This window comes from Mytilus edulis, chromosome 6 (assembly GCF_963676685.1).
Source record: "Mytilus edulis chromosome 6, xbMytEdul2.2, whole genome shotgun sequence".
NCBI lineage: Eukaryota > Metazoa > Mollusca > Bivalvia > Mytilida > Mytilidae > Mytilus > Mytilus edulis.
The window spans coordinates 88,790,935-88,807,653 of record NC_092349.1 but is presented as its reverse complement, the minus strand read 5'-3'; the positions used below and the strand labels follow the sequence as shown (position 1 = coordinate 88,807,653).

Sequence of the window (16,719 nt, the reverse complement as noted above, 5' to 3'; positions counted from 1 at the left end):
TGGTATAATCAATAGAAATATATATAAAACGATAAAACAAAAATATCAAAACAATAAAATTTTGTATGACGTATTTGTTTCAAAATTCATAGAAATTGAAGGGACTATAGTATATCTGATATATGCATATTGCAAAGAACAATATAGCAATTATTACTGAATGATTGCGTATTTATTTAACATGAAAAATAAAAATTACAGGACTTTTTTCAATACTAATTAAACTCTTTCTCTACTACTACATTAGCAACCTATGACAACCGTATGTTGAAATCGTAATGATGAAAAAACATTCAGTTTGTTTATTTCGGTTGAATGTTTTTCAAACTATATAGTGACTACACTAGGTAGTCATGATGTTCAGAGATGTAATTGGATTGTTGTACATGTTATCTTCTTGTGGTAATGTATTATCTTAATGTCGTACAAACAGTTTTGGTTTAGAAAAACTGTGATAAGACTATATAATCTTTCTTATAAGACCATAATGTGTTTTTGAATCTCGCAAACTTAAGACTTTGCACTCATCATGTGATTTTAGGTTTTAGTGTAGTATTAGTTCCGGACGATCCGGTGCCTGCTAAGTTTGCTGGTTGGGAAAGACTCGTTTATTTTAATTTAAAACAAAGTTCTATTGAAATAAAATCATAAAGATAATCAAGCATTTAAATATAAGTTTTTTAATGCATTTCACTACTTTTTAAAACATTTTTCTTTTCACGCCTTAATATGCAGTATGCTGAATGCTCTCGTAACACGCACTTTTAACAGTAAATTAAAATATTGAATAAAAACATATAATAGATAATAAAAGAGGGACGAAAGATGCCAAAGGGACAGTCAAACTCATCAATCTTAAACAAACTGACAACGCCATGGCTAAAAATGAAAAAGACATACAAACAACCACACACATGACACAACAAAAAACTAAAGAATAAACAACACGAACCCCACCAAAAAACTAGGGGTGATCTCAGGTGCTCCGGAAAGGGTAAGCAGATCCTGCTCCACATGTGGCATCCATCGTGCTGCTTATGGGATAACAAATCCGGTAAATAGTCTAATTCGGAAGGTCACATTCATGAAAGGGAAGGGGATTGTAGTTACGACGTAAGGAACATATCCGATATCATTTGTGAAGCGGTTATTCCATAACGGTCAACCAACTCGTGATGGCGTCCGTAAAATTTACGAAGGGATGATTTCAACTTCACCATTTGGAACTCTTGGTTTAATAGCTTCCTTGTGAGCAGCAACCCTCTATCAAGAAAATCATGATAGGAAATGCAAGCACAGGAATATCGTATCAATTGGGAGATATATACCCCGTATGCAGGTTCTGCTTGAATGTTGCTAATTAGAAATTGAAAGTTCATAATTGGAAAGCGGAAATAATCTCTTTTGTCGTAAAGTTTTGTTATCAACCGACCCTCATTGTCAATTTTTAGATGTAAGTCAAAATATGAGGCCGACTTAACTGTATCTGTAGTATCCTTTATCTCTAACTCGATGGGATAGATACCAACTCTTTCAATTTGTCTCTTAGTTTGGAATGTGGAATACTTGTGTAAAGAGTAGAAAAGTCAAATATTTTAATACTGTTACAAGATGAAAGATAGTTAGATTGTATGTACTCTAAAAGATCTTTGGAATTTTTAAGTATCCACATCTGATTCACGCCACCTCTAGAATAGGCAGTTTCACAATAACTTTGAAGCCCGTCTTTGATTGCTGATAAAATAGATGTTAATAATTTAGAAAGAGGTTTCGTGAATAAAATAACAGTTAAAAAATTGACTCAGAGTATATAATGTATCATGATTAAAATAGCCAACGAATATGACTACCATTGAAATGAATAAAACGACAGTGAAATTTTTTATATTTTTCATTTTTCTGAATTATAATGTCAATCAAGAATAGTATATTCATGGTCTGGTAATAAGGTGTTGGAATATATGAAAAAAGTCTAACAATTACATCTTAGAAATATTCAAAGTCTAGCAATAGAAACTTAGAATATAAAACTAGGCTATCATTGACATCTCAATTTATTTTTATTAATGGCCAATTTTGAATACGAAAGAATGGAAAAGAATGAGGGAATAAGTATTCGAACATGTCGAAGTTGGTACATTTTTGCCCCGAAGACTACAAATCCATACTCAATACGAAGTTTGAAGGGAAGTTTCATTTTACTCAAATACTCCCCATGCGATTGTACAAACATGATGTATCAGAGTTATAGAACTAACGTGTTGTCATGTAATATTGAATTTGTTCAAATCTGCATTTAAATTATTTATCAAAATTCCTGTTAACAAATGCACGCGTTGGTATAATCAATAGAAATGTATTAAACGATAAAACAAAAATATCAAAACATTAGAATACATAGAATTTTGTATGACGTATTTGTCAATTAAGAGAAATGCAATGGACTATATCTAAAATATGACTAAGAGCAAATTAGAGAGAGTTTCAAAACTCTTTTAAGGTTGCATTTCTGTAAATATTGACAATGCAATTTCCCATAGGAACTCCTTTTACGGCTAAAACGGTACCTCTTTTACTATGAAGTTTTGAATTTTTTTTAATCCTAGAAATGAAAGTTCATATGCACTACAATGTTTTTCAGAGGTCAAAATATAGGGCTGTGCGGCAAAAATTCAACGTTTATATGCCCTGAACTTTTCAGAGTTTAACTAACACTAATTTTCTTAACTACCCTTACCTCGAATGAAGGGTTACCACAAATTTCAATGTAAACAATATGCCCGTGTTTTTTTACTGGTAACATTCCCAAGTTATGTCTCTATGAGATGGAACACAGAGAGCATAACTGGGAACCAGTATGTAAACAAAATTAATTTTCTATGAATATTCTAAATCTCCCCAAAAGAGGCGTGGTTTGAGAAACAGCTGTATTTACAAAGTGCATACGTAAATAGCATAAGATAATCTAACATTTAATTTCAAGTAATTTATTGAATTGTATTACCGTTTTAATCATTTCTGAACAAACCGTAATTTATTTTCGCCTTCTGATTAATGCAGTGCACGAATAAGAATCTGGAGTACACGCTGTTTTATCAGTAACAGTAAACTCTTAAGCATTTATCTTTAATTCTAGTAATTTTAGTAAAATGATAATAATTGAAGATTTAACTGATAATAACAAAGAAAAACTAATAAAAAAACGAAAGAGTATTATTTTTCATCAACAAAATATACATGTGTACTCGAAGAATTTAAAACAAAGAATGCGAGAAACTTTACAGTTAAACGATCGCCACAATGAGAATTTATTTGTTCTTTTGCATAACCCAATTTTTTATTAGAAATTAAAACTCACTCTTAATCAGGCTATCATACGAGATAAGATAGTACAGTTTCTGTAACCGTAAGAGGATAGGGATGATATTTTGTGAGGTATGGTTTTGTTGTCCATATTCAAAGCAGCATAACCGAAATAACATGAGTCAGCTGACAAATCACTATGTATCACCATGCTGATGAAGATACCATAATATGGTCCTCTTGTGTCAGACTCTAAAGAAATATAATATTTTCGTTAAAGAAAATCCTGGACACTTCATCAGTCAAAGTCTTAAAATAAAACGTTCAAATTCTACCCATGGGTTAAAAAGGTTTATGTTATACTGAACCAAATGTTTGGAAAATTAAATAGGTACAGAGATACAGGTGCGTTAGCTACCTGGTGAATAACGTCAAAAGATAGTGTTTGATTGACGATCTTTTCCGGTGAAAGCATGATTCGAGAAATAGCCTGTTGTTTGATATGTTACAAGCTTCAGTAACCATTTAACCTCAAGTTTCCAAAATATTCTATAGAAACATCAAATTAGAAAGTAATTGTGCTTCTAAACACCCAAAATATATATGTTTATGACTCAGAATTTTGTTTCTACAATGAAATGTAGGATTAATTTCGTATAACTGTCAAATTCAAGGGAATATTTTCTTTCGGCCCATTTTTGTATGCAACCGGATGTGACGTACTATGATTTGGCGGTATTCCTCCTTAATCTGTATTTACTGAACTTTTCTTGATAACAACTCCATTAATCCTGTATCGCGAAGCACTGTAACACCACGAACACTTAGCTTATCTTTTTGCAACTGCCATTTTATTCACAAGGGATAAAGATACGGAACTGTTTTTGAGATGGCATTTTTTTTTAATAAATATTGATTCAATCGAAGGGTCTTTGCACCGAAAATAAACGCATTTATTCTAAAACCATTTGTTGGCATGATAGCTTGTTTTCTTCGTTTTATTTTGATGGCGTAATACTAAACCGCTAACCGGAGGGATTGTAATCGATTTTCATCTGATGATGGACTACTACTTAGCGTATTTATTTACTACCAGCTAACGTATTTACCTTACTGAAGACTGGTAATTCTTTATTGCCTTTTTCACCTTAAATTTCATATTACGCGTATCCTTACCACGTCTGCCAAAGCTCTGTACACTACAAACATTTTCTCCTAATAATGGCCAATAAGATATCAAGTGGTCTGATTTATTGCACCTTCAGCACTTTCTGTCAAATGTACTTCCACCGCTACCGCCTACGGGTCTATTTTTATATGTATTACTTACACTTGACCGTTTTTTGGTCTTCTTTTTAAGTGCGACTATATTTTTCTCCCCTTGTCTCTTTAAATTAATCAGCATACATAGTCACCTCATCTATAAACTCTGGAACTCTCTCTTTCAAAAAAGTTATTCCCTCTTTATTACATTTACATGTAAGTAAAAACTTATTTTTCAACATAAGATCATAAAGCCCATCAAACGTCTTTAAAACATTTCGATCCATTTACCTAAATAACTTTCAAAAGGAACGGAAAAACAGCTGAAATATTCCACAAGACTCTAAAACCACCTTCGGTCATGTTAAACCTTTGTAATAAATATGTAGAGCATCATTAATAAAGGCAACGTTAGTTTACCGCTGTTAAAAGTCATAAATCGATTGAGAGAAAATAAATCCGGGTAACAAAATAAAACTGAGGGACAACGATTGATCTAAGGAAGACAAGCATACACATTTAATGTATTACTTTTCAGAAGTGCATTCACACAAGTGGTCCATATTGATTTGTCCCATTTATGCGAAAACGCATATCTTTCATAACAAAGCAATTACGAATCCATATCATCAGTACCTTCCTGAAGAGGAGGTTATTTTATGCACCTTTTAGGGGTAAACCTAACCTTGTCCGTTTTCTTCCTTTTGTTTCAAGTCTATGAGTGTTATCTAGCCTTTTGAGTTCACAACAGTGCTCTCAAATTATTCTCATATTCCCATTCTTCTTTCACTTTCTCTTTCTTCAACATGTTCAATACGTCAATAGGTTGCATTTCTCTAAATATTAACAATGCAGTTTCTCATAGGAACTACGGCTAAAACTTTACTACTTTTATACTAAGTTTTGAAAAAAAATATTTCCTAGAATGGATAGTTCATATGCACTACTATTTTTTTTCAAAGGTCAAAATATAGGGCTGTGCAGCATATTTTCAACGAACTTCTAGGAGTTTAAAAACTTACACTAAAATTCGGAACTACCCCTACCTTGACTTTAGGATTTCTACAGATTTCAATATGACCAAAATCTATGTTTATACATGTATCTACTGGTAAAATTCCCAAGTTATGTCTCTACGAGATGAAACTTAGAGATCATAAATTGAAACCAATACGTCAACACAATGTATTATCCATGAATATTATATATCTCCCCAAAAGAGGCTAGGTTTTAGAAACAGCTGTATTTACAAAGTGAAACCAATACTAAAATTTATTTCAATATACAATTCTCTTAAACCATTTTTTTCTCACAACAATACTTATTTATCAGAATTATAGCCTTAAAGAAATCACTGAATATACCCTCAGTTTTCCTTTACAGTAAATTTCATACCCCCACCCCTGTTTCATTTTTTTTTTAATTTGAAAACATGACTTTAATAATTGCCAGCTTACATGTTTCATGCTTACATGGACATGTTTTCTGATATGAAATGTCTATAACCAGTTTGATAACATTTCAGAATTCTATAAATGTAATGTTTAGCAGTTAATCATTCCAACATTCAAGATTATATAAAGTATCCTACCCTGACTCTGTCTCCAGTCCACATCTTACTGTAGGCCTATTATCAATGAAAGTTCACAATTTATGCCTCTAATGATCAGTTTAAATTTTGTTGTGACAATAGTATTATCTCTAACCATATATCTAACATAAGTTAGCTAATATATGAATTAGAGGTCTTTAAACAAAAAACATATTTGCAAAAGTTACATGTATTAAGATACCAGTCTGACGTATGAGTTCATTAAAAGTTTTATAGAAATGACTGCTCACATCTGATTTTTGCATAACTTCCAAGCACAGTTATTTTTTTTTCTATACAAAGACTTTTAAAATAATAAAATCATAGCACTTACAAGTTAAATTATAAACATTCTTATCTTTCATACCATGAAAAAACCACAATAAGGACTTAGCTAGTGTCCAGTGTGATGGTAATTTATGTTACTGTTAATAGTTATCAAAGGTACCTGGATTATAATTAAGTACGCCAGACACGCGTTTCGTCTTCATAAGACTCATCAGTGACGCTCATATCAAAATATTTATAAAGCCAAAAAAGTACAAAGTTGAAGAGCATTGAGGATCCAAAATGCCAAAAAAGTTGTGCCAAAAACGGCTAAGGTAATCTTTGCCTGGGATAAGAAAATCCTTAGCTTATCGAAAAATCAAAGTTTTGTAAACAGAAAATTTATAAGACTCATCAGTGACGCTCATATCAAAATATTTATAAAGCCAAAAAAGTACAAAGTTGTTAACATTCATGGACATGATTTTTGACTTTTTACAAAAAAAAATCGCCCTTGGAAAGCATTTAATGTTTAACAACTAATGCATGAATACAAAGTAAAATCATTTCTAAAAACATTGTTAAAAAATTCATTTTGATTAGTAGAGTTGTTTTGTCAGAAAATGCGTTAGAATTAACAGTAATACATTTATAGCTAACTTCGAATTTCCCTACAAAATTTTATCATACACTTTAATGGTATTGTTAGATTCTCAAAACAATTTAATACAATACTAGTAGGTATATTTCAATTGGTCTAATGAACGAAGGCATAGAACACATGTGTAGACCCCCAAAAAAGTTAAAAAGCCTTTGAACATAATGTTTCTTTAAACCAAATACCTATCTGACTTGAAAGTTAAGATATTAAAATCCTGTGCTCTTATGTTGACTCAGCCTAGATGTGTAGAAGTCAAGACGTTTGTTTGTTTCTTCACGGATTTTATTTTTTTTATTTTTCAGTCAACTTTTTTTCTTTTATAAAAAACATAAATACAAACTCACGACACTTACAAAATTTTAAAGATGGACATGATTAGCATATTCTTTTAAAAAAGATAGAGACCAAAACCACAAAATCGAATGTGAAGCGTTAAGTGCATTTGTACTATGGAATATAACATAACTTTTTTTAGTTTTTTAGTTTATTAGAGAAAACTCAGCCGCAGAAGACTGCGTAACAGGAGCATATTTATATACACAATATTAATTACAACATAGTTCATTATACAAACAGAATACATTTTTAAATTATACATCTTCAGAAATAAGTTTGTGTTTATTACAGTTTTAAATTAAACAAGCATCTTTTCTACCTTTTGAATAAAAATTGACAGCTTAGACAGCACATTACTATTACTATATTTAAGCATGCCAAGTACTTTTTTTTCATTTGGATATTTTAAATAATATGGAGGTATGAACTTCCCCCTCAACTCAAGTTGTAATACCTTCATAGTACATGTACGTCACACCCAGTTGCATAAATGAAACAGTTCGGAAAAAAATCACCTTCATTTGACAATTCGACAGTTAAAACTATATTTCATTGCAGTAAAACATATATCTTGGGTGTTTCAAAATTAATGATAATGTATAGGGTGATAATTTATTCATCAAGCTCTACTCAAAATTGATAAATAATAGAGAATATTTAAAAAAGCAATTTTCAACATTTCTTCTTCATTAAACCTGACTACATCATTCACAACCAATCAAGATAAAGAAGTTATAAATGGTCTTGTGTTAACGTCGAAAATATTATCCAACAATATAAAGTAAAAAACAGAGCTGATAATGTACAAGTATCTTGTAGGATTGATGTGTTTATTAATCTGCTGTGGTAATGTATTATTTTATTGATGTACATTTTTATTGTAGGATAACACTCTCTACATTTTTAATTTGTTTTTTAACATCATAAAAGGAGGGCAAACAAATCCCAGCAGGACATTCAAACTCTTAAATCGAAAATAAACTGACAACGCCATTTTAAAAGGTTTAGAAATGTCTCTATTAAAATTCTAAAATTGTGTAAGCTATACACTGTTTACTTAAAATGATCAGAACAGCATTACAATTTCAATTTCATTAAAAGAAAGTGAGTTTGTAGATTGGAGAAAATTTGGAATTCTAAAAACTAGAACTGGTTTTGATTTGTTAGATTCCGTCAATTGATATTCGATTTAAGTCATTTGTGAATTAGAAAGTCAAAACTGTTGTTGCATCTACCCAATATTTTGTAATAGATTTACAGACATTACCTCCAATTGATGTGTATTAAACTTTCAAACAGTCAATCGTAAATCACGTAAATATTTTATCAAACAATTAAAGACACTAAAGGCGTCAAAACAAAGCGCTGGTAATTTTGATTCATGATTTGGAGCAGACAGGAATAGCAGTTCTGATGAACAGGTTTATTCAGGTACAAACAGTGACAAAGTATGAATGTTTTCGTGTTATTTCAGAATCTTCATTATTATTGATTTTAACATAGCCATCGTTACTTGCGAATAAGTGCTGGAAAAGAATTTAACAAAGTTCTTGCCAACAATAAACTCATCGCAGATACCAAGGTTGAAATTTTGTATATGCGCCGACGCACGTTTCGTCTACGAAAGACTCATCAGTGACGCTCAAATAAAACAAAAGTTAGAAAGGAAAAATTAAGTACGAAGTTGATGAGCATTGATCAAAGACAACACATTCCTAACAGTTTTGCAAAATACAGCTAAGGTTATCTATTCCTGAGGTAGAAAAGCCTTAGTATTTCAAAAAAAATATAACGGAATTTCAATAATATTTTTGACTAAGTATGAAAACGAGTGTGAGGATTTTGATTGTTTCTTTAGTTTAGTTTTGTTTTTCTTTTCTTTCGGAAAGTACAGTATAACAAGAGAACTGTCTTCTCACATACATTTTATCTTTTTAACGCTAACGTTTAGTTTACTTTTTGTTTATATGAAAATGCGTTTTCTATAAAGACCTAAATTTACCCGAACCATAATTTGTTTAATAGGAGGACGGAATCCGATATCTGACCAATTTGGAGTAATTCATTAGGACATTCTTAACCAACACAAATATTTATCGAAAATATTTCAGATAATATCAATCAACGAAAACATAAATTTATGTAAATAATTTCGTTTAATGTCACGTAATGTTGTCATTTTAGCGGTATTTTTAACATAACCATATCACCAGGTTGAACCCACCATTTTTCTTAAATGTCCGGTACAAAGACAGAAACATGGCATTTGTTATCAAATAGTTCGCTCTATGTGTTTAACATTGGCGTTTGTTTTTGTTGCTCTTCAGTGTTTCAGTTGTTCCGTTGTTTTCCCTCTTATAGTTGATATGTTCGCCTCGGTTTTAGTTTAAAACCAGGTGTTGTTTCCGCTCAAACGAGTTATAAATGTTGACAGCAGTATACTATTGTTGACTTTATTTAAAACAAAATTTAACAAACGCATGACAAAGTATAAATATAATCTTAAAATAATATTCAGAAGACAATCTTGTTAATCTACTCGAAATCTCCTGGATTTTACAAGAAATTTAGTGCATCGAAGAATCCCATTAATATTTAAAACTATTTACCGGGTTTGTAATAATATGAGCAACACGACGTGTACATCAGGATCTGCTTATCCTTCCATAACACCTGAGATCACCCCCAGCTTTTGTGGGATTCGTGTTGCTTAGTTTTAAGTTTTCGATGTTGTGTCTGATGTACAATTATTTGTCTGTTTGTCTTTTTATTTTTTAGCCATGGCGTTGTCATTTTGTTTTCGATCTATCAGTTTGAATTTTATCTCTGGTAATTTTCGCCTCTATGTTAATACTATGTGGCGATCCAAACGTCTACTAGTAGATTTTTGAATTCCAATTTGTACTAGGAGGATTCTGGATTCAACTATTTTCCAATTTGTATAGTAACATTTACGTGTATTACCAATGTGTATACCTGTATATATTTTGTTTGAGGACTGCCCTCAATGCAGTTATAACATCTAAACTGTCACAACCTTTGGAAATTTAGAGTTGTGCCAGTTCACATCGAAAATAACTTTTTTCATTTAGCATATCTTTGTAATCTTTGCGCCGAGTTTGGAAATTTTAAAATTGTGTATCAGCGTCTGTGGTGTTCGCTTAAATTGTATAAATTTCAAGGTTTAGAAAAAGTTTCTCAGTTTGAATATATTGACATGATTCTTTTGACATCGTGCTATTATTGAAGAAGGATATCTGTTATCCGAAATATCTAATATTTGTTCATTTTATAGTTATTTAATGGTGATGTTGTACCCTTTTTGACTTGTTATATATTATATTTTGTAGTGTACAGAATCATATTACATGATCCATCGCCCTGTAAGATTGATCGTTGACTATTTATTCAGTCATTTTATATATATATATATATTTTAAAAATTTGCAAACTACATTTCACATCAAATAATAACAGTTCGTTAAAATATTGTCACTATCGCTTTCATGCCTTCTGGCAATCTTCAGGCGACGTTTTAACAATGTCCTTGACGACACTGCCGTTGGTAACGTTTATTACGTTACAATAACGATAAGGGGAGATAAATCAAACGTGTTTAAGTAGATCCGTTTAATTTTGAACAGATATATCATGTTAAGGAGGGGTATTTGCGAAAAATACCAGTCGAGAGAATGTTAAATTTCACGAGCCGTAAGGCGAGGGAAATTCATTCTCAAGACTGGTATTTTTCGCAAATACCCCTCCTTAACATGATATATCTGTTTAATTACACCGAATGTTAATGTACTAAAACGCATTGATGATCGTGACGTTACAAGCGTCTAGTCGGATAGAGTATTTTTTGGCAAATACCACGGCAGAGAGGGTAAAAAAGGCATATCCTTTTAGCAAATACCCCGGCGGCGTTAAAAATGAACGATATTCATTTGATAACCATGATAACAGTAAATTGGTGAAAAATACACTGGCTATTAACCAATCAAAACCCCGGATTCTTACATAAGGTGTAATTATGGCTGAAAGTCCTTTATAAAGTGTGCTTCCTTTGCCGTGTTTATTTACTTTTGCTATATATATATCAAACGTCTGAATAATAGTCAACAATTTTTTCCACGTGGGAGCTGGATCGGAAAAGATGTAGTTCGACACCATGCAGTGCTTCACATCTGGGTTATATTACTTATTATTACAGTCTCCGATTCTATTTCTTTACCTTACTCATCTCTAAAATAAATCTGTTGAATATAACAATTTAAATTGCTTAATTTTTTGAGGGACCAAGCCACTTTCAACTATTTTACTTTAGTCAAAATTTGTTATTATATTTTAACGGCCGTTTGTTTTAAACATCGCAGACTCTAATGTAACTACACTACAGTTGTCAAATCTGAAATATTTAGAAATTTAGACCGTTCAGTGCTGTTTATTTGGAATTCTTATTGACGCAATCTTTCTTGTAACATCATAATATCGACACCGTTAAAGCTTTAAAATTGTGCTAGTTCACATCGCACATTATTATTTTTATTTAAAACATATATTTGAACTCTCTGATGTAATTAGTCATATAACCTATGTCATATTCAACAAATTTTTAGAATGGTGCAAGCGTCTTAACTGATGTTCGGTTTGCCTTTTTTATTGTATAAATTTCAAGATTTAGTAAAAGTTTAATCTAAGAAGACTTAAAGATGATTCATTTAACATCAGAATCTGACTGACGAAGGATATCTGTTATCCGAAATATTTATAAATAATTACATTTATAGTTCCTTTTTATATCATTGGTGTTGTTATGTACACTTTTTAGGCGTTTATATATATATACGAAGGATATCTGTTGTCCGAAATATTTATAAATAATTACATTTATAGTTCCTTTTTATATCATTGGTGTTGTTATGTACACTTTTTAGGCGTTTATATATATATATATATATATGCATAACCTGTATTATTTTGTTTAAGCCTTTGCTGATATAAACATTGCATCAAAGAAACCTACAAAGATGTCTTCCATTTATGATCCTATAGTTGGCGAGGTTGTTGATTATCTGTGTTGTAACTCTTCTTATGCCAATGATGGAGTGATGCCAAATTCGAAGCGGCAGGCAGGCGAAGATTTTTTATGTGCTCATACACACAGGAACGATAATCAGCAGCAATGGTGGACTGTCGACCTTCAAAATATTTATGATATCAGTGTTATCAATATTTATGGACGCACAGATTGTTGTCGTAAGTGTTATTTTTTTCGTTTTCTTTTATGAATATTTATATAAAAATACTTAAAAAAACCAACATGTAACCAGATAAGACTTTATCATTGTTTATTAGTGTAAAAGTTGAACAAGAAACTGATATGAATAGTTGATATTCAAAAGTGATACACCTTATACGTATTTTCAGATTGGCATACAGAATTACAAAAGGGGGAAGGGGGAACTAGACAATTGTTGAAATAAAAAAGGTAAAAAGCATGCATGAAGCATAAATGTAACTCCAAGAAGGGCGCTGGAATTTCGAGCCCACCTACATCCGTCATTGAAACTTTTCCCGTGCTGTTATATCAACCCCTGCCTTGACTCAATTATAAGGCAAATATAGATCAAAGTCTAGCAGATATAAAATGTTTGCTCACTTTATGGTACAGGCTTTTAATTTGGTATAATGAAAAAGTAAGGGATATGAAAAAATTGCAATATAGCCGCCAAATTAAAGATGGCCGGCATGAGGTAAATAATAATAATAATAAAATTCTTTATTTAACGAAGGTAACACATTTAACAATGAAATGTAAATCTTCCACGAGTCCTTCAACAACTATTAATACAAATAGAAAAGGAAAAAAATAAATAAAATACATCCAAAATAAAATACATAATACAGTTATGTATAGTAGCTTAAATATTGAATAAGTATATATGTTTTCAATAGAAGAAGAAAAATACATTAGTTTCGTGCATCTTTATTCTGTTCAGTTAGAAAACAGTTTGAACAGTGGTCTTAAATGTATCTCAATTATCTAGTTCTTAGACAAGAATATTTAAATGTTCTTTTTAAAAATTCAGAATTAGGTCTTGGTACATGACGAAGTCCTGATGTTGTCGACTTGAGGAATACTACATCATACATTTAAAGAAGTCTACCTATATGCAAGAGTTCAATAGAAATCACAAGTTTAAGAAATTAGATTTAAATTAGGCCAATAATTATTATTTTTCAATTCCATGAATACATAATGAAAATGGCGTTTATTTCAATTTAGCACTTTCAAAGATGCCAGAATTGTGACGGTATTGATATGAGATGTATATACTATCAATGTGGTATAGAAATTTAGCAAACTAGTGAAACTGATAATGTGATATGGACACAGGCTTACAATTTATTTACTATACAGGGGGATTAGTTCACTCTTAATCAGTTTCTCTCTGATAGTCTAAACAAGTACATAATGTTGTCATTTCAAATCTGCTTTCAAGGATGTAGATGCACCGTTACATCCGTTTCTACAGTAACAGTGGATAAGCTCTTGACATGACGTTGCAACTTCTGCACGTTCTGGTATGAAATGCATCGACGTACCATTTGTTGTTTTCTAACCAAACAACACTGGTGATAGCCCAACAGGATGTGCATCGATATAATTACCCCCCCCCCCCCCCCTACTAAAAAAAATAAAATAACCCGTACCAAAGTAAGCTAAACGTTTAGTATGTTTTTTTTGTGAATCTAGTTTCCGCTGAATATTGTCAGTTGATCTTGTTTTCTGTATAATTGTTTTCTTAAAAAACCTGTCCCATCGAACTAAATAAACAACAACCTTAATAAGTGGATACAGTGTACCGCACGATATGATTTTCTTCCAAATAATTACCTTTCTTTGTAGATATTTTTCACATTAGTAATAATGTAATATGATAAATCTTAATTAAATTATCAATGTACTCTTATAATTTTATATTTGTTAGCTGACCATTTGACAAACCTTGACGTCGAAGTTATCATGCCATCATGTGCATGTAATAGATGGAATAATTTACATGAGGGAGATGTATTTCTGTGTCCATATCAGAACAAATCAAGCTACAGCATCACTATAACCTGCCCTCCTAACACAAGAGGGAGGTTTGTCAGGATTAAACGTAAGGATACGGAATATCTAGCATTATGTGAAGTGGAAGTCTATGGCCATCCAGTAAACAGCGTCATTGGATCAGGTAAGTATTCTTCATTCGTTTGGTAATGAAGGGTAGATCTTGATCATGAAGCATTCAGAATTATATAAAATAATACTTAATAGTCGATAGAATTTGGAATATTGAACCCAGTTCAGATGGCATGCACTTGATAAAGATTGATGTCGTTTAAAGTGAGAAGTTAAGCGCTATAAAACCAGGTCCAATCCACTATTTTCTACATTTGAAATGCCTGTACCAAGTCAGGAATATGACAGTTGTTGTCCATTCGTTTGATGTGTTTTATCATTTGATTTTGCCATTTGATTAGGAACTTTCCGTTTTGAATTTTCCTAGGAGTATTTTTGTGATTTTACTTTTTAAAACCTTTCTTGAACAGCTGAATGGACCATACATCTACTTGTGATTCCAAAGATAACTAAATAAGTCGTAAACCCCTTATTTCATTGTTTTGAACTTGCATAAAAATATTAACCACTAGACGTTTAGGCATACAACAAATAATTCACCGATCACATAAACAGATTGACCATATTCCATGTTTATGTCTGAAGTATATAAACTCGTCAGTGTCCTTTCGATTGTTTTCCTTTTACATCGACATTCGTTAAGGACGGGCAAAAGATACCAAAGGGACAGTTGAACTCATAAATCGAAAATAAACTGACAACGCCATGGTTAAAAAAGAAAAAAGACAAACAGACAAATAATAGTACACATAACACAACATAAAAAAGACTAAGCAACACGACCCCCGCAAAAACTTGGGGTGATATCAGGTGCTCCGGAAGGGTAAGCAGATCTTGCTCCACATGTAGCACCCGTCGTGTTGCTTATGTTATTTAAAACCTGGCAAATAGAGTCTAATTCGGTAGGTCACATTCGTGAAAAGGGACGGAGATTCATATCATACAACTTTTGCAGATCACCTAACTGCAATATACAAAGGATTGCCCATGATATACTTCATAAGTGATCTAAGGCCCAAATTGAAATGACTTGATTCACGAGTAACTAACAAAAGAGAGGCGAAAGATAACAAATAGACATTCACATTCATTAAAAACTGACAACGCTATGGATAAAAAAAGAAAAATACGAACAAACAAACAACAGTACACACAACACATCATAGAAAAAAACCTATAAGCAACACGAATCCCACAACCAGGAGTGATAGCCAGTTTTCCGGAAGGATAAGCAGATCCTGATATATTTTTACGTAAATATATAAATGAAGGGTAATACATCCACATCCCGTGGCGGTTTCTGATATTTAGACCGGCATAGTTTATCCTCCTTTGTGGAAGAAACTAATAACATAAACGGTACCAATTTTTCTGCACAAGATGCGTATATCTACAATCAATGTCTGTCAAGTGAGGTTCAAGGACAAAATATTTGAAAATCCAAAGCTTATTAAAAGAATGAAGAGCTATAAACCAAAACGGACAATAAAGTATATTCAAAGACAGTCAAGGAATCAGAGTTTTGCATAAGGGAGATACAATCCTTGATCTTAAATAATTTCAAAAATTTTGTAACACAAAATTATAATTACAAAAAATCCGAATGTTCATGACATAATCAGAAAAACCATCGAACGAGTGGTAGTAATAACATAAATGGTACGTATTTTAGAAGTGAATTGTCTATTTTAACAAAGGCTATTTATTTGTGTTAAAGGTTTGTCCAGAACGAATACTTCATATGCATGTGGACATATCGGGTACGGATATGAAGGTCCTGTCATAGGAACATCTGTAGAGGACAGTCCCATTCAGTGTACAAGAAAGTGCATCACCAAGACAGCCTGTTCTGCTGCAGAGTACGACAAGAACACACATGTCTGTATACTGAAAGGTGAATGTACAGGTGGAACTCAGTCATCTTTGTTCCCAGACAACAACAAGGATGTTTATTTCATTCAATAGGACATCTGAAGGTCACATGATATGAATCCATTTTTAAGTGATAAAACAGTTTAAGAAGTTCAAACAAAATAGTTGTAACAAATCAAAAACTGTTTTCATTTTGTATTCCAACCTTATAATTGTTTTGTAAAAATATACTAG

The 16,719-nt window shown here is 31.8% G+C and overlaps 1 protein-coding gene across 1 annotated transcript; it reads left to right on the top strand.

The window, feature by feature from the left end:
- The first annotated feature begins 290 nt into the window (after window positions 1-290).
- On the top strand, window positions 291-16,685 carry LOC139528819 (pentraxin fusion protein-like). The gene is made up of 4 exons (XM_071325029.1): window positions 291-402; window positions 12,411-12,680; window positions 14,417-14,665; window positions 16,331-16,685. The coding sequence occupies exons 1-4, from the start codon at window positions 354-356 to the stop codon at window positions 16,576-16,578; spliced, it is 816 nt and encodes a 271-aa protein (XP_071181130.1). The 5' UTR covers window positions 291-353; the 3' UTR covers window positions 16,579-16,685.
- The last annotated feature ends 34 nt before the right edge of the window (window positions 16,686-16,719 follow it).